General features: G+C 43.5%; 1 protein-coding gene across 2 annotated transcripts in view; it reads left to right on the forward strand.

The window, feature by feature from the left end:
* LOC129822965 (catenin delta-2-like) overlaps positions 1 to 22,208 on the forward strand; it is a 379,787-nt gene that overhangs the window by 295,041 nt on the left and 62,538 nt on the right. For both annotated transcript variants that reach the window (XM_055881562.1, XM_055881564.1), the window contains 2 exons: positions 3,548 to 3,737; positions 19,274 to 19,391. In XM_055881562.1, the coding sequence (XP_055737537.1) occupies positions 3,548 to 3,737; positions 19,274 to 19,391 (308 nt within the window). The remainder of the gene's footprint in view (positions 1 to 3,547; positions 3,738 to 19,273; positions 19,392 to 22,208) is intronic.

The raw sequence follows: 22,208 nt of genomic DNA on the forward strand, positions 1-22,208 counted from the left end.
CTTCCACAAGCTTCCCACAATAAGTTGGGTGAATTTTGGCCCATTGCTCCTGACAGAGCTGGTGTAACTGAGTCAGGTTTTTAGGCCTACTTGCTGGCACACACTTTTTCAGTTCTGCCCACACATTTTCTATAGGATTGAGGGCAGAGCTTTGTGATGGCCAATCCAATACCTTGACTTTGTTGTCCTTAAGCCATTCTGCCACAACTTTGGAAGTATGCTTGAGGTCATTGTCCATTTGGAAGACCCGTTTGCGACCAAGCTTGAACTTCCTGACTGATGTCTTGAGATGTTGCTTCAATATATCCACATAATGTTCCCAGCCTCATGATGCCATCTATTTTGTGAAGTGCACCTGTCCCTCCTGCAGGAAAGTACCCCCACAACATGATGCTGCCCCCCCCCCCCCCCCCCCCCCCCCCCCCCCCCGTTCTTCACGGTTGGGATGGTGTTCTTCGGCTTGCAAGCATCCCCCTTTTTTTTACCCCAAAGATAACGATGGTCATTATGGCCAAACAGTTCTATTTTTGTTTCATCAGACCAGAGGACATTTCTCCAAAAAGTACGATCTTTGTCCCCATGTGCAGTTGCAAACCGTAGTCTGGCTTTTTTATGGCGGTTTTGAAGCAGTGGCTTCTTCCTTGCTGAGTGGCCTTTCAGGTTATGTCGACATAGGACTTGTTTTACTGTGGATTGAGATACTTTTGGACCTGTTTCCTCCAGCTTCTTCACAAGGTCCTTTGCTGTTGTGCGCCACCTCCCGGGCGCAGTGGTCTAGGGCACTGCATCGCAGTGCTAGCTGTGCCACCAGAGTCTCTGGGTTCGCGCCCAGGCTGGGCTGGGTTCGCGCCCAGGCTCTGTCGCAGCCGGCCGCAACCGGGAGGTCCGTGGGGTGACGCATATTTGGCATAGCGTCGTCCGGGTTAGGGAGGGTTTGGCCGGTAGGGATGTCCTTCTCTCAGTATGTAAAAAATGTAATGAAATGTAAAAAAAAAAATGTAATAAAATGTATGCACTCTACTGTAAGTCGCTCTGGATAAGAGCGTCTGCTAAATGACTAAAATGTAAATGTAAATGTTGTTCTAGGATTGATTTGCACTTTTCGCACCAAAGTACGTTTATCTCTAGGAGACGGAACACCTCTCCTTCCTGAGCGATATGACGGCTGTTTGGTCCCATGGTGTTTATACTTGCGTACTATTGTTTGTACAGATGAACTTGGCACCTTTAGGCGTTTGGAAATTGCTCCCAAGGATGAACCAGACTTGTGGAGGTCTAAAATTGTTTTTCTGAGGTCTTCGCTGATTTCTTTTGATTTTCCCAAGATGTCAAGCAAAGAGGCACTGAGTTTGAAGGTAGGCCTTGAAATACATCCACAGGTACACCTCCAATTGAGTCAAATGATGTCAATTAGCCTATCAGAAGCTTCTAAAGCCATTACATCATTTTCTGGAATTTTCGAAGTTGTTTAAAGGCACAGTCAACTTAGTGTATGTAAACTTCTGACCAACTGGAATTGTGATACAGTGAATTATACCTTAAATAATCTGTCTGTAAACAATTGTTGTAAAGATTTCTATGTAGATGTCCTAACCGACTTGCCAAAACTATAGTCTGTTAACAAGAAATGTGTGGAGTGGTTGAAAAACAAGTTTTACTGACTCGAACCTAAGTGTATGTAAACTTCCGACTTCAACTGTATTGTAGGGCACAATAATATGCAATTATGACTACAAGATGCATAATCAGCTTATCTTACTACAGTATGCAGTGTAAATGTAATGAAATTTGGCTTGTGAAAACAGTACTGACTTCTTAAATGGTATGCAGTATGTAATAGGTTACTATTACATCTAACTAGAAGGATAATGCAGTATAGTAGAACACGTACTGTATTACAATTGCACAATACAGCTTTAGTCTATACACTGCAACACAATACAGTTCCAGTATGCTAACATTGACGGTAAACTATAAAGTGGCCCACAAGGACATGTGCCCGCTGAAAGGTGTTATAAACTGTGTACTGACCATGAAAATGGCGGACAGTGGCGGACAAATGGCGGAAAATGGCGGATGGCGGATTCTGTCCAGCATTCAACTGGACAGAATAGATCTGATTGGAGAAGATGAATTAAACAATGTCTCTCCTCTCCTCTGCTGCTGTGCCAGTTTGGCCTCTGCACCCCCCTCTCTTTATCACTCTCTCGCTCTCTTTATCTATCTTTCTCTCTCTCTCTCTGTGTCTCTCTCTCTCTCTCTCTGTGAGATGGTTAGCCAGACCCGGAGGAAGCACTAATTAGCATGTTTGGAATGTTAATGAGGGGCGCGTGTCACCGTCCACCAATAGGATGTCAGCCCTCCTCTCACCCGTCAGAGAGTAGACATCTGTTCCACCATCTGACTGCAGCCTACCTCCCGCAGGCTAAGAGTGTTGTTGTTAGTATGTGTGTGTGTGTGCTTATATGTAGGGTGGGTTGAGTCAGTGTGTGTATTTGGAGGGAGTGGACAGAGAGATACAGAGGCCAAAGGTCCTGACAAAATGTCAAACAATTAGAGAGTGTCATTTCCCCAAAATTCTAACCGTTATTCAAAGTTTCATCGACCTCTCTGGTGAGAATAGGCTACCCATCCTGTTGGGGTAGGACGCAGAGAGCTGTGGGTTGGCAACACACTACGTTGCTGCATGCTATGAGGAACAGTGTCTGACAGACCAATCAACATGTCCAACCTGCCATTGTTATTGTTCATTGTATGGTTATTTTTACCCTTGATTATTGTGGTTACTGATTGTCCCGTTGACAATCTTGATTATTATCATTCTTATGTTAATTACATCATAGTTGATTGATGTGGTCCTCTGGCCTGTCCCACAGCCTAATAGATACATCATAGCTGAGGGGAGACAAGAGCCTCAGACATGCCTATAAATTAACAACCAATCCTTTGTTATTCTTTTCTATTGTAAGACTTACCAACAGATGTGAATGGTCCTCAAACTGTTTTTAAACCAGCTGAATGTTCATTCAGTCTTGGTCTTGATGGAAACTAAACCTCAGTCTAGACGCTGTTGATTGTGTAATTGAGTGTTCTTTGTGCGCAGAGCAGTCCTTTCGTATTAAATTGGCCATAAAAACTCTTATTTCTCTCTTGTTGCCTCCGCTTTCTGCCTTCCTTCCTCCTCTCAGGAAAGCTGTGTAAACTACACATTTTTAATTCCGTGAATAAATCTCCTGTCTTTGTGTTGGGTTCCAATCTTAATTAGTGACACAAGTGTCTCTCTAATTTAAGCTGCTCGACCCACATACCGTCACAGAGAGAGGGAGCCAGGGAGGGCTTCAAGTTTAAAGCTGGGTTTGCATGGAAAGCGACAGAATAACAATGGCTGCATCATATGATTAACTGTTGCTAAGAGACAGATGTCATGGTTCTGAGCATGTACGTTTAATGATGGCTGTTCCTCTGCATTCAATCGCTAGTCCTCCTCAAACACAGTATGTTCTTTATCTGTATTTTAACCCAGCTGTATGTGTGTGTGTGTTCTCAGGTGTGTTGTGGAACCTGTCATCGTGTGACGCCCTGAAGATGCCAATCATCCAGGATGCGTTGGCCGTTCTGACCAATAGCGTCATCATCCCCCACTCTTCCTCCTGGGACTCCTCCCACAATCTCCATGACGACCGCAAGCAACACACACACACCTCCCAGGTGCTCCGCAATGCCACCGGCTGCCTCAGGTGAGTCACACACATGCAGACCCACACACAGTAACGGCACCGACTGCCTCGGTGAGTGCACCTGTCCTTGTGCTTTCACACACACCTCGTTTTGCGTGAGGAACATATTCCAGTTAGAGTCCCTTGTGGTTTGTTGCTGCTAAAGTATTTTTCTGTGTGTTAGAGTTTAAATCCTCCCTCACAGCACCACACACACGCCCCTGTCTCACATCCATCTCCCTCTAACCCTATGAGAAACCATACAGTATGGTATGACTCATTATTACTGTGTTAATGGTATAGATTCATTATGCAGTGATTTTCCACTGCCTCTGCATCTACAGTACACTGCAGTGTATGTAATAGAGGAGAATGATTCATGTCATCATGTTTAATGACATTTCGAAGCAGTGTGAAAACTTCACAGCGGGTGTGTGTGTGCTGTGTGGTACTGGTATGATTAAGGCATATGTTTCTGATCCATGAGTCTATAGAAACACAGAGCACAGCCTCACTTAAGACTTTCTTTCTCTCTCTCTCTCTCTCTCTCTCTCTCTCTCTCTCTCTCTCTCTCTCTCTCTCTCTCTCTCTCTCTCTCTCTCTCTCCTTCTTGTGCTCTCGCTCTGGGAGGTATCCATAGCAACAGTTGCAGGCCAAAACTTGGGGGTTGTGCATGTGCTGTGCGTGTGCGCATATGTGTTTGTGTGTCCTTCGTTGTGTGTGAGAAACTCCGGAGGTAGTGGCTCCACAACATACTGTGCAGATCTCTTGTACATCAAATCCCATTGTGGGTTGGTTCATACATGACATCCTAAAAGTATTTATCTACATTATTTAGACGGAAAACAAGCTCACATTCATGTAAATTCGTACACATGGCCCCTGACAAATATGTCCATAAGTGATATGAAATGGAGTGTGTGAGAGATGGAGTGGAGATACAGATGTTGCTGTTCCTGCTGTCTGTGCTAGCGCCTCTGGGGGAATCACTGTAGCTGCCGCCATGGCAGACGTATTACAGAGAGCTGAGCTGGACGTGTGTGTGTGTATTCCTCTCTCATTCACACACACACTGACACACACACATACACACACACACACACACACACACACACACACACACACACACACACACACACAAAATGGGATTCAGGCACCTCAAAGAAGAACAAATCAGATTATGGTCTCTTCAGGCACATTGAACCATGTTCCCCCGACACACTTACCCACTCACACACACACTCTCTCTCTCTGTCACACACACACACATACATTCTGGCAGAAATGCTTTTGTCACGGCAAATCTGAGGGCATTCTACAGACGTTCTAAAATCTTTCTTCGTAAGAAAGACATTCTGATGGCTCTGAGCGGTTCATCTGTGTCATCAGGTATTTGTCAGTGTTCCCACCTCTCTCTCACAGACTGTTCCGGGCTCTTTGTGTACACAGCGTTATAGACATCTCCATTCCTCCAACCAGAGTCAGAGGTCTGAGATTGTAATCGTTATTCTAAACGTTCCCATAGTGTTCTGTAGCCTCTCACAGTGTTCCTGGACCTCAGTGTTCCCAGTAATAAGCCTATGTCCTGAGAACTCACACTGGTTTCTCAGCCTGAACATTATTGGTGTTCCATTGCGGCCTCTGGGCTTTAGTAGTTTGATAAGTAGGACACAATGATAGGATTGGGGACCAGGGGTGTATGTCAGACAGAAGGGGGGGGGGGGGGGGGGGGGGTTGTGGGGCTGAGATAGACAGGGGTTGGGGTGGGGAGTAGCAGGGGGACAGAAAGGGCGTGTTGATAAATGATGCTGTCACGGTATTGGCCGGGGGACACAAATGAGCTTTCTCTAATATATATATATATATATATACACTGCTCAAAAAAAATAAAGGGAACACTTAAACAACACAATGTAACTCCAAGTCAATCACACTTCTGTGAAATCAAACTGTCTACTTAGGAAGCAACACTGATTGACAATAAATTTCACATGCTGTTGTGCAAATGGAATAGACAAAAGGTGGAAATTATAGGCAATTAGCAAGACACACCCAATAAAGGAGTGGTTCTGCAGGTGGTGACCACAGACCACTTCTCAGTTCCTATGCTTCCTGGCTGATGTTTTGGTCACTTTTGAATGCTGGAGGTGCTTTCACTCTAGTGGTAGCATGAGACGGAGTCTACAACCCACACAAGTGGCTCAGGTAGTGCAGCTCATCCAGGATGGCACATCAATGCGAGCTGTGCCAAGAAGGTTTGCTGTGTCTGTCAGCATAGTGTCCAGAGCATGGAGGCGCTACCAGGAGACAGGCCAGTACATCAGGAGACGTGGAGGAGGCCGTAGGAGGGCAACAACCCAGCAGCAGGACCGCTACCTCTGCGTTTTTGCAAGGAGGTGCAGGTGGAGCACTGCCAGAGCCCTGCAAAATGACCTCCAGCAGGCCACAAAGGTGCATGTGTCTGCTCAAACGGTCAGAAACAGACTCCATGAGGGTGGTATGAGGGCCCGACGTCCGCAGGTGGGGGTTCTGCTTACAGCCCAACACCGTGCAGGACGTTTGGCATTTGCCAGAGAACACCAAGATTGGCAAATTCGCCACTGGCGCCCTGTGCTCTTCACAGATGAAAGCAGGTTCACACTGAGCACACTCCAGCATGACCGGTTTGGCGGTGGGTCAGTCATGTTGTGGGGTGGCATTTCTTTGGGGAGCCGCACAGCCCTCCATGTGCTCGCCAGAGGTAGCCTGACTGCCATTAGGTACCGAGATGAGATCCTCAGACCCCTTGTGAGACCATATGCTGGTGCGGTTGGCCCTGGGTTCCTCCTAATGCAAGACAATGCTAGACCTCATGTGGCTGGAGTGTGTCAGCAGTTTCTGCAAGAGGAAGGCATTGATGCTATGGACTGGCCCCCCGTTCCCCAGACCTGAATCCAATTGAGCACATCTGGGACATCATGTCACGCTCCATCCACCAACGCCACGTTGCACCACAGACTGTCCAGGAGTTGGCGGATGCTTTAGTCCAGGTCTGGGAGGAGATCCCTCAGGAGACCATCCGCCACCTCATCAGGAGCATGCCCAGGCGTTGTAGGGAGGTCATACAGGCACGTGGAGGCCACACACGTGGAGGCCACACATACTGAGCCTCGTTTTGACTTGTTTTAAGGACATTACATCAAAGTTGGATCAGCCTGTAGTGTGGTTTTCCACTTTAATTTTGAGTGATGCCTTCAAATCCAGACCTCCATGGGTTGATAAATTTGATTTCCATTGATAATTTTTGTGTGATTTTGTTGTCAGCACATTCAACTATGTAAAGTATTTCAAAAGAATATTTCATTCATTCAGATCTAGGATGTGTTATTTTAGTGTTCCCTTTATTTTTTTGAGCAGTGTATATATATATATAGAGAGAGAGAGAGAGAGAGAGAGAGAGAGAGAGAGAGAGAGAGAGAGAGAGAGAGAGAGAGAGAGAGAGAGAGAGAGAGAGAGAGAGAGAGAGAGAGAGAATTATAATTCAATACAAAGAATTTGAAACTATAAAAGATGAAGAAAAAATCTAATATTTATTGGGTGAAAAGCCAAAATGTGCAGTTTTGGCAGCCAAATATGTGCCTTCCTGCCACAACCTGAGGGACAGCCAGTGAAAAGTGCAAAGTAATGTTGATAATATTTCCCATCTTGTTTTGTTTTGTCTTTCATACCAGGTCATGTGTCTTCTCAGTCATGTTGACACTGGTCTACTACTGTTGCTTTAATGTATTGTTGTTCTGATTAATATTGTTGTTGTAGTTGTTGTTAATGGTGATCCCATGTCCACTACTACTATTATTATTGCTGTTGGTCCCACCATTTATTTATATATAAATATATATATATTTTGTATATATATACATATATATTTGATTTTGATATTTCGATATGTATACTTTGACAATGTAAGTAATAATGAACTTGCCATGTCAATAAAGTCAATTTAATTTAATTTAATTTAATTGAGAGAGAGAGAGAGGATTTCATATATAGAGAGAGAGCGAGAGAGAGTGAGGGTTTCTGGTCTTGGTTGTTGGAATCTATCTATTTTGGGGTTAGAATGACATGGGGCCACTCTGTTTGGTCTGTGTCTTCAGTTCAATTCCAGACCCTTTCACCTGCTACAATATAGGTGTGTGTGGTGTATGTGTTGTGGTGGTGAAACTGAATCAATCTCTGGAATCATAGCTGACATTGAAGAGATGGAGATGGGAATGGGAATGAAGTGTTGGACGAGGCATCGTGTGTGTTTGTGTGTGTGAGAAAGAGAGAGACCCTCTAAATGCAAATATGAGACGAGTCATCTAATGAAGGTGATGGGTCCATATGCCCTTTAATAGGCAGATGTACCCAAGAGCTACCCACCCCCCTCCTCTCCCACTCTCTCTCCATTGCCCTCGCTCTCTCTTCCCCTCCCTTCCCTTTCCTCTCCCTCTTTCCCCTCCCCCTTTCTCCTCCTCCTCTTTCTGTCCCTCGTAGGTGTTGATAACTATAATTAGATCAGTGGTGCTGCTGGTGGCAGCTGGCCAGCTGTGTGAGGTACAAATATATGATTGATTGGTGTGTTTTTTGCCACTCTCTACTGCCAAATTGTTGACATTTTGCTTGGAACACACTCACAAACACACACATTAACTTGCACATGCACACACACACACACACACACACACGCACGCACGCACGCACACGCACACGCACAAACGCACGCGCGCGCACGCACGCACGCACGCACGCACGCACACACACACACACACACACACACACACACACACACACACACACACACACACATACACACACACACACACACACACACACACACACACACACAGCCAAACATACACAAATAATGATATCAGTCTTATCAGACCAAACACGGGAACCCCTGTGGAGGTGTTTCCTTCTCTTTTATGCAGGGGCTTGTTTGGTCTTTTAAAAAATGTAACCTTTATTTAACTAGGCAAGTCAGTTAAGAACAAACTCTTATTTACAATGACGGCCTACCCCGGCCAAACCCTCCCCTAACCCAGACGACGCTGGGCCAATTGTGCACCATCTTATTGCACTTCCGAACACAACCGGGTTGTGATACAGCCCGGGATCGAGCCCAGGTCTGTAGTGACGACTCAAACACTGCGATGCAGTGCCCTAAACCGCTGCGCCACTCAGGATCCAAAAAGAGGGACAAGTGACCTGAACAGGGACAAAGTGTTACCTGCTGCTTGCTGTGTTGGAGTAACATGTGTGTGTGTGTGTGTGTGTGTGTGTGTGTGTGTGTGTGTGTGTGTGTGTGTGTGTGTGTGTGTGTGTGTGTGTGTGTGTGTGTGTGTGTGTGTGTGTGTGTGTGTGTGTGTGTGTGTGCGCGCGCATGCGCACGTAGGGCTGTTACAGTGACCGTAATACCGCCGCACCTGCAGTCACAAGTCATTATGGTAGTCAAATTCCATGGTCACCGTGGAATTCTCCAAGTTCTGATGCTGCTGATGGTCATTAGAAGCCTACCAAATGTGCTAACTGCCTGGTACTCAGCACTCTATTGTCCCTGTAATCACTCTGACATCAAGGTAAATGTAATCGAAATTCTAATCAAACACTTAATGAGAGCCAATGAGCTCATGTTGAGCAACATTTCTATAGGATATGCAATTGCATAAGAAAACAGTGTTTTGATGGCCTCTATTAAAAAGAAGAGGATCCCATCAGCTTCCTATAGGCTAGGAATACTATACAGTATTTATTTCTTAACTTTGCTAATATTAAGCACATTACTTCTCTTTACAACAGGAGTATAGCCTAGCTGGCTGGCATGAAAATGAACCATGGGAAAAGCGTCCTCATTCACTATTTAAGCGCATAGATGACATGTATTTTTTCCTCCTGGCCCTGTTTCTAAACAAGTGCATGATAACAGTCCATTCTGAATCCCCCAAACATTCACACATATCATTTAGTGTATGTAAAGACAAGATTAAATCAAGATTAGTCTGATGGGTGATAATATTAGCCTATCACTTGTGAATGATGCCCAGCTTGTGTGCAGTAAGGCAAGAAACAGCCTTTTTTTTGCGACTTTTTCAAATCATAGTTGCACACATCATTAGGCCTAGCCCATAGGCTTATATGTGTTGATAAGGTTTGTATCACAACTAAAGTGGACAAATACCTTCTTAAAATGAAGTATGTTAATCTGCTTTACAACAGGTACAGAGCCTAACTGGCATACATACGCAGCATGTGAGTTTGGGGAAGAAAATGTTCACCATAAAAATTGACCTTTATAATAAAAGTTTTACATTTATAATCACATTTGCGGTCACTTTTGAGAATGGTGTTTTCCCGCTGATTGATTGAATTTAGGAACATTCGCACTGCTGTGTGCGCATTGCTGCACTTATAATGTGAAGAAATAACCGAATAGTTTATCAACATTTTATGCTAAACGTTCTGATCTGTTGCGTCAGCCTCAGAAAAGGTTCTGATGCTCGTGATTGTATTAATTTGGGATCTATCGCATCCCATAACTGTCCCAGACGATGCATTGAATATTTATTTCTCGCACAGAATAGAATAGGTCAACTCTTTGTACTATGGGGGATAGTAGATTGACATAGGCTAGTGCTTTTGCTGTTCGTTAGGCCTACTCATCTTGTTGGCTGATGAAAAGTAAATGTTGAGAGTTCTTCCAACATCTTCAATATGTGCCTCAGAATTCGATAAGGACGCATGCAGTTGCGTCCACGATGTGTCTGTCTTCACTTGTAGCCTGTGAGAAGGACCCGATCACATGACATTGGCTAATAAGAACTGAGATATCTGAGAGAGCCATGTGAGTGAGAGATGCCTCGGAGAACGCAGCTGGGAGAAGGGAATTCTAATGATTATATTCAGCCCAAGGGCACAAAGCCCACTAGTCGCAAAATACATGGAATTTTTAGGGGGAATTACGGCCACACAAAGGGGATGCCACTGGGAAATTCGAGGCATTGTCGCGTGCTTGTCAAATTGTGAATGAGAGACTGATGAAGTGTGTACAGGCTGCACAAAAAAACAAAGCAGAGCTCATGTCTTTCATGCAACTTTTTTCAAATCATCATTAGAGTTGCATCATGTAGCCTTAGAATCTAAACATATAGCCCAATGTTTGTATTACAACTAAAGTTGCATAAATAACTCTAAATTAAGCATATAGAACGACCTGTTTCTTTGTTAAGCGCTCAACACAGAATTGCCGCATGTGCACACTCCCTGAAATCATTTGGAGAAAATATCCTTTCTATTTTATTCAGCTGTGTTGAATAGAGAATGTTGGTCTTCATACTATAAAATAATAAAAAATAATGCCCCTAAATTCTAAGCAAATCTGGTCTGCTAAATGAACATGTGTAGCCCACAGCCATTTGGCATAGCCAGATCAGGACCTAATATATGGACAACTCAGTGTGTGCTATTCTGTTCTTCTGAAGTAGACTACATTTTCTTCTTATCATGTTTCTTTAGACCTGTCTAAAATAAGTAATGGATATATTGTGATGGTGTAGGCTATATTAAATGGATTTCTTAGTTTTTTTAAATGTAGATATTCCAAAGGTCTGCATCAGGGGCTTGTAGGCTGTGCTTGGAAGCCAGGAGATGCTACATTTTGTAATGTTAATTAACGGTCAATTACCGTGAGACCAGCAGTTATTTGGTTGACAACCACCGGCTGCCAAAATTTCATGACCACCCTAGCCCTAATCCTGTTGAAACATTTGGTGGCTGCCCCCTGCAACCGGTGTCTCACACACACACACACACACACACACACACACACACACACACACACACACACACACACACACACACACACACACACACACACACACACACACAGAGACAGAGACAGAGACAGAGACAGACACAGACACAGACACAGACACAGACACAGACACAGACACAGACACAGACACAGACACAGAGCTGTTACTGTAACGGTTTCTCTCCTCCTCTTCGTCTGAAGAGGAGGAGTAGGGATCAGACCAAAATGCAGCGGGTTGTGAAGACATAATGAAATATTTATTAACAGAACGACGAAACACGAAAACTCTTTAACAAACTACAAAACAAATAAACGACGTAGACTGACCTAAAACATGAGAACTTACAAATACACGAAAAACGCACGAACAGGTACAGACTACAAACAAACGCTACAGTCCCGTGTGGTACGAACATACATACAGACACGGAAGACAATCACCCACAAACAAACAGTGAGAACAGCCTACCTTAATATGGTTCTCAATCAGAGGAAACGTCAAAAACCTGCCTCTAATTGAGAACCATATCAGGCAACACATTAAACCCAACATAGAAACACAACACATAGAATGCCCACCCCAACTCATGCCCTGACCAACTAAACACATACAAAACCAATGGAAAACAGGTCAGGAACGTGACAGTTACATCCGTAGCCCCCCTTGGGTTATTCATATCTTGGACAACAGAAGATAGCCATCTGGTGCTAATATTTTTTCTACACTTGACCAAAAATCTAGTTTCTAGTAGCTTTATTGAAAATCTATAGATTTCAAATGTACTCTAAGTTTACTTGAAAGCCAATAAGATATACAATTCTTCAATGGTTGCTATACCAAGTAATACATAATGCATTATAAGCTGTGTGGTTCAATCCCTGAATGCTGATTGGCTGACAGCCGTGGTATATCAGACCGTATACCACGCGTATGACAAAACTTGTAATTTTACAGCTCTAATTATGTTGGTAACCAGTTTATAATAGCAATAAGGCACCTCAGGGTTTGTGCTATATGGCCAATATACCACGGATAAGGGCTGTATCCAGGCACTCTGCTTTGCATTGTGCCTAAGAACAGCCCTTAGCCGTGGTATATTGGCCATATACCACACCCCCCTCGTGGGTTATTGCTTAATTGTACCATGGCTTCACTTTGAAACTATTTATAGGAAAGCAGATAGTTATTCAACTCCTAAGAATAACACATATAAAAGTATTTAATGTGTGGGTTATTAAATCCTCTGCTAAAGGTGTTCAATAAGTAATTAGCTAACAAAGTATGCTAATTCATTAGATGGGATTTATAGAGAGTAACACATAATAAATTAGCAGCGTTAGCGCTAAAGGCTAACAGGCTCATTTACTGCTGGAAATAACCTGTTACCTGCCTGGAAATTTACACACACTCTGAGGATATGATTGATCATGTAGTAGAGTGTTTGAGGGTGTATGCATTGGTGTGTTTGTGTTTAATCTCAGCAATCTCCAGTAGATTTCTAGTAGATTTCTGATGATCTGTCTCAGAGGTTTAAGAGGAGAGGTCAGACTATTTCTTCTTCTGACTCCATCACACACACACACACACACACACACACACACACACACACACACACACACACACACACACACACACACACACACACACACACACACACACACACACACACACACACACACACACACACACACAGAGTAATTAGGTGGGGCTTATTCACATTTTCCCAAGTTCTTTCTTTCCTTATGACGGGTGTCATCATCGCGTTACCTCCTCTCAGAAACCATACAGTCTGTCTCCAGCATATTATTACACAGTCCACACCACCATTCTACAACATTGTTCCTCAACCTTTTGTTAAACCAGGAATCGGCAAGCTGGGGCCCCTTGTGGGTTCTATCACATTATAATTAGCACTAGAGAAGTGACTAAATCAGTTTAAAATCTGAACTGGAAACTATGACAGCTCTGCAGCCTGTAAATGAAGATTTAGACCAGTGGTATTCACAGACCTATGTTTTTCACAACCTTAAAATCAGTACATTTAGATTTTTACATCAACAAATAACCTCTTATCTAAATGAAAAGAAACCAATAAATACATTTACCCCCAAAATTATCTTTCTCAAAAAAAATTGTACACTGCTCAAAAAAATAAAGGGAACACTAAAACAACAAAATGTAACTCCAAGTCAATCACACTTCTGTGAAATCAAACTGTCCACTTAGGAAGCAACACTGATTGACAATAAATTTCACATGCTGTTGTGCAAATGGAATAGACAACAGGTGGAAATTATAGGCAATTAGCAAGACACACCCAATAAAGGAGTGGTTCTGCAGGTGGTGACCACAGACCACTTCTCAGTTCCTATGCTTCCTGGCTGATGTTTTGGTCACTTTGAATGCTGGCGGTGCTTTCCCTCTAGTGGTAGCATGAGACGGAGTCTACAACCCACACAAGTGGCTCAGGTAGTGCAGCTCATCCAGGATGGCACATCAATGCGAGCTGTGGCAAGAAGGTTTGTTGTGTCTGTCAGCGTAGTTTCCAGAGCATGGAGGCGTTACCAGGAGACAGGCCAGTACATCAGGAGACGTAGAGGAGGCCGTAGGAGGGCAACAACCCAGCAGCAGGACCGCTACCTCCGGCTTTGTGCAAGGAGGAGCAAGAGGAGCACTGCCAGAGCCCTGCAAAATGACATCCAGCAGGCCACAAATGTGCATGTGTCTGCTCAAACGGTCAGAAACAGACTCCATGAGGGTGGTATGAGGGCCCGACGTCCACAGGTGGGGGTTGTGCTTACAGCCCAACACCGTGCAGGACGTTTGGCATTTGCCAGAGAACACCAAGATTGGCAAATTCGCCACTGGTGCCCTGTGCTCTTCACAGATGAAAGCAGGTTCACACTGAGCACATGTGACAGACGTGACAGTCTGGAGACGCCGTGGAGAACGTTCTGCTGCCTGCAACATCCTCCAGCATGACCGGTTTGGCGGTGGGTCAGTCATGGTGTGGGGTGGCATTTCTTTGGGGGGCTGCACAGCCCTCCATGTGCTCTCCAGATTGTGATTTTGTTGTCAGCACATTCAACTATGTAAAGAAAAAAGTATTTCATAAGAATATTTCATTCATTCAGATCTAGGATGTGTTATTTTAGTGTTCCCTTTATTTTTTTGAGCAGTGTATATTTTCCCATACAAAAATCCAAACGAATTGGTGACCCCACTGCAGTTCCCCCGTTGCGACCACTGATTTAGACGATGGTCTACGTCTGGGGACTGCTTTCTTACGTTCTTACTCTGTCCTGGTGGAACTCACACATGCTAGTCTCTATTGACAACCAATCCAGAACAGAAGGAGAGATGTGGGAGAGAGGTGAGGATAGGGCTGTGTCCTCTCTGCTTCATTAAAACTGTACTCAGGAAATGAAGATGGCTTCCCACTCACACATCAAGCTGGCTATAAGTAGAAACATACTGTTTATAACCCATCTCTACTCATCAGCAAGACTGTTGTGCTGGAATGATGAATTATTTGAATCTATGTGAGTGTTTGAATATCATTAAGGTTTGAGGTTGATCAGGTTCATCAATCAGCCTATTTAAACATGATTTAAACATCCTGCCAGCCTGATTTGGGATTGATCCCCATCATTTACTTGAGGTGAATTCATATTGTATTCTGTGTTCATATCTGTCAGAACCATTGTCTCTGTTAACAGTGAGAACACAGTCTAAGGTTTCGTCGTGTATAGTATAATTTGTATGTTTGGTATTCAGAGAGCAGAGGAGATGACTTGACCTTCAGTGTGAACACAAGGCCCAGAGCTGGAGCCTCTAATTGACTGTCTGTCTGCTCATTACTGAAACACATGATTGGCTTCAGTTCACTCTGATGGGATGGATGCTGCTCTCACTTCATTTCCCTGGCCTGACTGACAAATGTCTCTATGTTTATTCATACATACAGGACCATCTTCCCTGTCCTGTCCTACCCTACTCCTGTCCTCTGCTCTCGCCTCAAACCTCACCAACAACTCACCCTGTTGCCTTGTCTCCTTGTTATGAAGTAGCATGTGAAAAAAGCAAGTTTACAAATGAAAGAAAAAAGCTTAGTGCATACTGTAACACACATGAAATCACACAAATTAACTTTTGCAAATGCATAACGTTCATAAATAGAGGTTTTGGACATCAAAACAGTGGCTGCCAGCTATGTTGAATGTTTATTAAGTCAATATACTCAAAACCATAAAGAAAATTAGCAGCATGGTGTCAAACATTTATACCCCAAATCATCAATACAGCTTCAATGACATGTAGCTAATGCCTTTATGAATATTTCACATTACAGAGAGAGGGGAAGGGAGAGAGAGAGAGAGATAATATCAGAAAGAGAGATAGCGAGAAAGAGCAAGCTAGACTTGGCGGGATATGTGTTCGGCAAATATATCATTTTCTTCCCCTGTCATCTGGCAATTGTATTGAATGAACTGTTACAATTGATTTAGCTGGCTCTGAACGCACTGGAAAGAAATGACAGAGCCAGGTAGTGTATGAGTCTGTATTGTGTATTATCATCCATGGCTGACTGGGAGATTGCATGGTGCGTGGATCAAATAGGTTCAGTCCCATTGGTACCCAGCTGAGAATGATACTGACACCAGAGGAGGCTGGTGGGAGAAGCTATAGAAGGATGGGCTCATTCTAATAGCTGGAATGGAATCAATGGACCTGAGTCCAGCAAGTTGTTTCCATGTGTTTGATGTGTTTGGTACCGTTCCATTGATTCCATTCCAGCCGTTACAATGAGCCCATCCTCCCAATGCTCCTCCCACCAGCATCCAGTAATTGACACAGTCACACACACATAACGTGCATTGGGAAAGTATTCAGACCCCTTGACTTTTTCCACATTTTGATACGTTACAGCCTTATTCTAAATGTTATTAAATTGTATTTTTTCTCATCAATCTACACACAATACCCAATAGAGAAATTTGTGCAGATTTATAAAAATAAAAATACTGAAATTACACATTTACAGAAGTATTCAGACCCTTTACTCAGTACTTTGTTGAAGCAACTTTGGCAGCAATTACAGCCTCGAGTCTTCTTGGGCATGAGCTTGGCATATCTGTATTTGGGGAGTTTCTCCCATTCTTCTCTGCAGATCCTCTCAAGCTCTGTCAGGTTGGATGGGGAGCGTTGCTACACAGCTATTTTCAGGTCTCTCCAGAGATGTGATCGGGTTCAAGTTCGGGCTCTGGCTGGGCCACTCTAGGACATTCAGAGACTTGTCCCGAAGCCACTCCTGCGTTGTCTTGGCTGTGTGCTTAGGGTTGTTGCCCTGTTGGAAGGTGAACCTTCGCCCCAGTCTGAGGTCCTGATTGCTCTGGAGCAGTTTTTCATCAAGGATCTCTCTGTACTTTGCTCCGTTCATCTTTGCCTCGCTCCTGACTAGTCTCCCAGTCGCTGCCGCTGAAAAACACCCTCACAGCATGATGCTGCCACCCCCATGCTTCACCGTAGGGATGGTGTCAGGTTTCCTCCAGACGTGACGCTTGGCATTGAGGCCAAAGAGTTAAATCTTGGTTTCATCAGAACAGAGAATCTTGTTTCTCATGGTCATAGAGTTTTTAGGTGCCTTTTGGCAAACTCCACGCGGGCTGTCATGTGTTTTTTACTGAGGAGTGGCTTCCGTCTGGCACTTTACCATAAAATCCTGATTGGTGGAATGCTGCAGAGAAGTTGTCCTTCTGGAAGGTTCTCCCGTCTCCACAGAGGAACTCTAGAGCTCTGTCAGAGTGACCATTGGGTTCTTGGTCACCTCCCTGACCAAGGCCCTTCTCCCCCGATTGCTCAGTTTGGCCGGGCGGCCAGCTTTAGGAAGAGTCTTTGTGGTTCCAAACTTCTTCCATTTAAGAATGATGGAGGCCACTGTATTCTTAGGGACCTTCAATGCTGCAGAAATATTTTTGCTACCCTTCCCCAGATCTGTGCCTCGACACAATCCTGTCTTGGAGCTCTACGGACAATTCCTTCAACCTCATGGCTTGATTTTTGCTCTGACATGCACTGTCAACTGTGGGACCTTATATAGACAGGTGTGTGCCTTTCCAAATCATGTCAAATCGATTGAATTTACCACAGGTGGACTCCAAACAAGTTGTAGCTACACCTCAAGGATGATCAATGGAAACAGGATGCACCTGAGCTCAATTTTAAGTCTCATAGAAAAGGGTCTGAATACTTATGTAAACAAGTTTGTTTTTATAAATGTGCAAACAAATCTCATAACCTGTTTTCACTTTGTCATTATGGGGTATTGTGTGTAGATTGCTGAGGATTTACATTTGTTTTAATCCATTTTAGAATAAGCCTGTAAGGTAGAACATTTGGAAAAAGTCAAGGGATCTGAATACTTTCCGAAGGCAGGTATGCACAGCCAGGTCACCCGTGATTCAAGTCAGCATTCGACGTCCGTCCATCTCTGAGGACGTTCCAGATGAAGTGGAAACCGGCCATTAGGGGCAACAGTGAGCGACGTTATAGTGAGGTAGGTTTCGGTTTTGCTAGGGCAATGTGGACATAGATGGCAGATGGGTGTAAGCATCTGATTCCAGAGGTTGCAAGTTCAAATTCAGCAATATAAAGTTATTTTGTTTTAAGCCTATCCCAATCCTTAACCCTTACCTTAACCATTCTGAGTTAATTCCTTAACCTTAAGAATTAGGAGTTAATGCCTAAACTTAACCCTAAACACTTCGAAATTTGATGTTTGCAACAACTTCAAAACGTTACATTTGGGAAACAATGATGAACAATGATGTCTAATTCTGACATGAGACTGTGAGCGCTAGTTGAGTAGGCCTATTATTACTTCACTGAATAACAGAATTATACTAAAATACATACTTGAACGTTTGAGAGTTGGCTCAATGTCACCCCCTTGACATTGAGTGCCGTTGAGCGGCACCAGAATTAAAAACAAGTCTTAACATTTTGTAGTTAATAAATCCAATGTGACTGTAAAAACTAGTTGGGTACGCACAAAGAGCAGACACACAGACATGCTCACAAACACACAAACATATTCATTTTTTGTCCTTCATTCTGGTTCAATCTTGCATTTCCCGGGCCTCCTGAGTGGCACGGTGGTCTAAGGCACTGCATCGCAGTGCTAGCTGTGCCACCAGAGATTCTAGGTTCGAGTCCAGGCTCTGTCGCAGGCGACTGGGAGACCCATGTGGCGGCGCACAATTGGCCTAACGTTGATAGGGGAGGGTTTGACCGGCAGGGATGTCCTTGTCCCATTGCGACTCCTGTGTCGGGCCGGGCTCAATGCACGCTGACGCGGTCGCCAGGTGTACGGTGTTTCCTCCGACACATTGGTGCGGCTGGATTCTGGGTTAAATAGGCATTGTGTCAAGAAGCAGTGCGGCTTAGTTGGGTTGTGTTTCGGAGGATGCACAGCTCTTGACCTGCGGCTCTCCCGAGTCCGTATGGGAGTTGCAGTGATGAGACAAGACTGTAACTACCAATTGGATACCACGAAATTGGGGTAAAAAAAAATGTATAATACGTTTTTTTAAAGATTACAAAAATCTTGCATTTCCGTTTTGGGTGGATATCATTCCCGAATCCCAATGTTAGAGTTTTACAGCCCCATACCCTGTGGTGTATCAAATTATCTCTGATCTGTCCCCATCCCTCTGTGTGTTTCAGAAACGTGAGTTCTGCTGGAGAGGAGGCCAGGAGGAGGATGAGAGAGTGTGACGGACTGACAGACTCCCTCCTCTACATCATACAGACCGCTCTGGGCAGCAATGACATCGACAGCAAGGTGTGTGTGGGGGTCTGCGTGTGTGTCCATCAGTTCAATACAGTAGTAGAGAAACGTTGTGGATGGCTACCTTCTCAAGGTTGCTTTAGCTCAGTCTCTCTAAATGAATAGTTTATTTCCAAAACGCTATATCCACCAATTGTCATCAGAACGCGTTTCTTATGGGTACTTTCATGTGTGTGTACAATTTTACTGTTCTCAGATTTTTGATTCATATATTTTTGATGTGTATGAATTTTTTGTTGTTTGGAAAAACGCTATATATCCATTGTTTGGCTGGAATGGAATGTTCGTATCCTGTATATTTGACTGTGATATGTGATTGTCTCACCTAGCTATCTTAACTTGAATGCACTAACTGTAAGTCGCTATCTATAAGAGCATTTGCTAAATGACAAAAATATAAAATGTAAATGTTTTACATACAGATCTCATAGTACTGTATTTAATTATTTTAAAAAATGTTTTTGGAATATTGATATAAAAAATGTATCATTTGTGCAGTTCTTTATTAGAAATGTAGTTATTTATGGCCTCCCGAGTGGCTCAGCGGTCTAAGGCCTGAATTCAAAATGGAGGCGTCACTACAGACCCGGGTTTGATCCCAGGCTGTGTCAAAGCTGGCCGTGACCAGGAGACCCATGAGGCGGTACACAATTGGCCCAGCTTCGTCCGGGTTAGGGGAGGATTTGGCCGGCTGGGATTTCCATGTCGCACTCTAGCGACTCCTTGTGGCGGACCGGGTGCCTGCAAGCTGACTTCGGGTGCCTGCAAGCTGACTTCGGTCGCCAGCTGGACAGTGTTTCCGACACATTGGTGTGGCTGGCTTCTGGGTTAAGTGAGCACTGTGTCAAGAAGCATTATGGCTTGGCAGGGTTGTGTTTTGGAGGACGCATAGCTCTCGACCTTCGCCTCTCCCGAGTCCGTAAGGCAGTTGCAGCGATAGGACAAGACTGTAACTACCAATTGGGGAAAAAAAGTGGTAAAAGTACAAAAATAGAAATGTAGTTATTTATTTGTTACATTTGGCTGTGTAAAACCTAGCAGTACTACTTATTTCTCTGAAAGTGAGGCAGATATATACAGTTACTTCAGAAAGTATTCATACCCATTGACTCATTCCACATTTTGTTGTGTTACAGCCTGAATTCAACATGGATTTAAAAAAACAACATGTTCTCACCTATCCAAACACAATACCCCATAATGACAAAGTAAAAACATGTTTTTTGAAATGTTTGGTAATTTATTGAAAATGAAATACAGAAATATTTAATTTACAAACAGGACCAGTCAAAATTTGACACACCTACTCATTCAATGTTTATCTTTATTTGTACTATTTTGAAATAACACATGGAATCATGTAGTTACCAAAAAAGTGCTAAATAAATCAAAATATATTTGAGATTTGAGATTTTTCAAAGTAGCCACCCTTTGCCTTGATGACAGCTTCACACACTCTTGGCATACTTTCTGAAGGAACTGTAGCATTTTGCCAAAAAACACGATTATTTGTATTTTTGAAATAAAACCATCAAGTGATACATTTTAAACAAATACGTCTGTCATTGGAAGAACCTCACGTCAGGATTAGATAGTGAAAAAACGCACGTCTTTCATAATGTAAATAGCGATTTGGAACGTAACTCTTTCATTCCTTAACCATTCTAACAACTTGCCCATCTCTGCTGTCTGCACAATCATAGGAGGGCTCTTTGGCAAGCATGGGGCCAATAGCCATTGTCATTGACTAGTCCCAAGTTATTAGGTGACACTGACAGGGTGACACTTTTCATTATTTTTGTGGACTTTCTGTCCTCCTGATCTAGCCTCTATCTCTCTCTCTTACTTTAACCTTTACATTCTGTCTTTCTCTTTTAATTTTTCTACCTCCCACTTTCTTTCTCTACCTTCATCCTGTCACTCTGTTCAATAAGTGAAATTACACCAACCTTCATTCCCTGTTGCAGTTTACCTCCAGAGTTGTTTACCTGTTGGTTACTTCTGGGGTTATTTACCTGTTGGTTACTTCTGGAGTTGTTTATATGTTGGTTACTTCTGGAGTTGTTTACCTGTTGGTTACTTCTGGGTTTGTTTACCTGATGTTTACCTCCAGAGTTGTTTACCTGTTGGTTACTTCTGGGGTTGTTTACCTGATGTTTACCCCTGGAGTTGTTTACATGTTGTTTACATCTGGAGTTGTTTACCTGATGTTTACCTCTGGAGTTGTTTACATGTTGTTTACATCTGGAGTTGTTTACCTGTTGGTTTCTTCTGGGGTTGTTTACCTGATGTTTACCCCTGGAGTTGTTAACATGTTGTTTACATCTGGAGTTGTTTACCTGATGTTTACCTCCAGAGTTGTTTACCTGTTGGTTACTTCTGGGGTTGTTTACCTGATGTTTACTTCTGGAGTTGTTTACCTGTTGGTTACTTCTGGGGTTGTTTACCTGATGTTTACCCCTGGAGTTGTTTACATGTTGTTTACATCTGGAGTTGTTTACCTGATGTTTACCTCTGGAGTTGTTTACATGTTGTTTACATATGGAGTAGTTTACCTGTGTTTACTTCTGGAGTTGTGCACCTGTTGTTTACATCTGGAGTTGTCCACCTGTTGTTTATCATCAGAATTATTTACCTCGGCTGTTTTCAGAGGTAAACAACAAACTCCTCTAACAGGCCTCCTCTAACAGGTCTGTTGGAGCTAATTGGAGCGACTCAGTGTTTGTATTATGTCTGTAATGCCAGAAAAGCCATATAGTCAGTCTAAGTATTCTGTTCAATTAGTGTCATTTTAGTTGCTTGTGTAAAGGA

The sequence above is a fragment of the Salvelinus fontinalis genome, chromosome 25, assembly GCF_029448725.1.
Source record: "Salvelinus fontinalis isolate EN_2023a chromosome 25, ASM2944872v1, whole genome shotgun sequence".
Classification (NCBI taxonomy): domain Eukaryota; kingdom Metazoa; phylum Chordata; class Actinopteri; order Salmoniformes; family Salmonidae; genus Salvelinus; species Salvelinus fontinalis.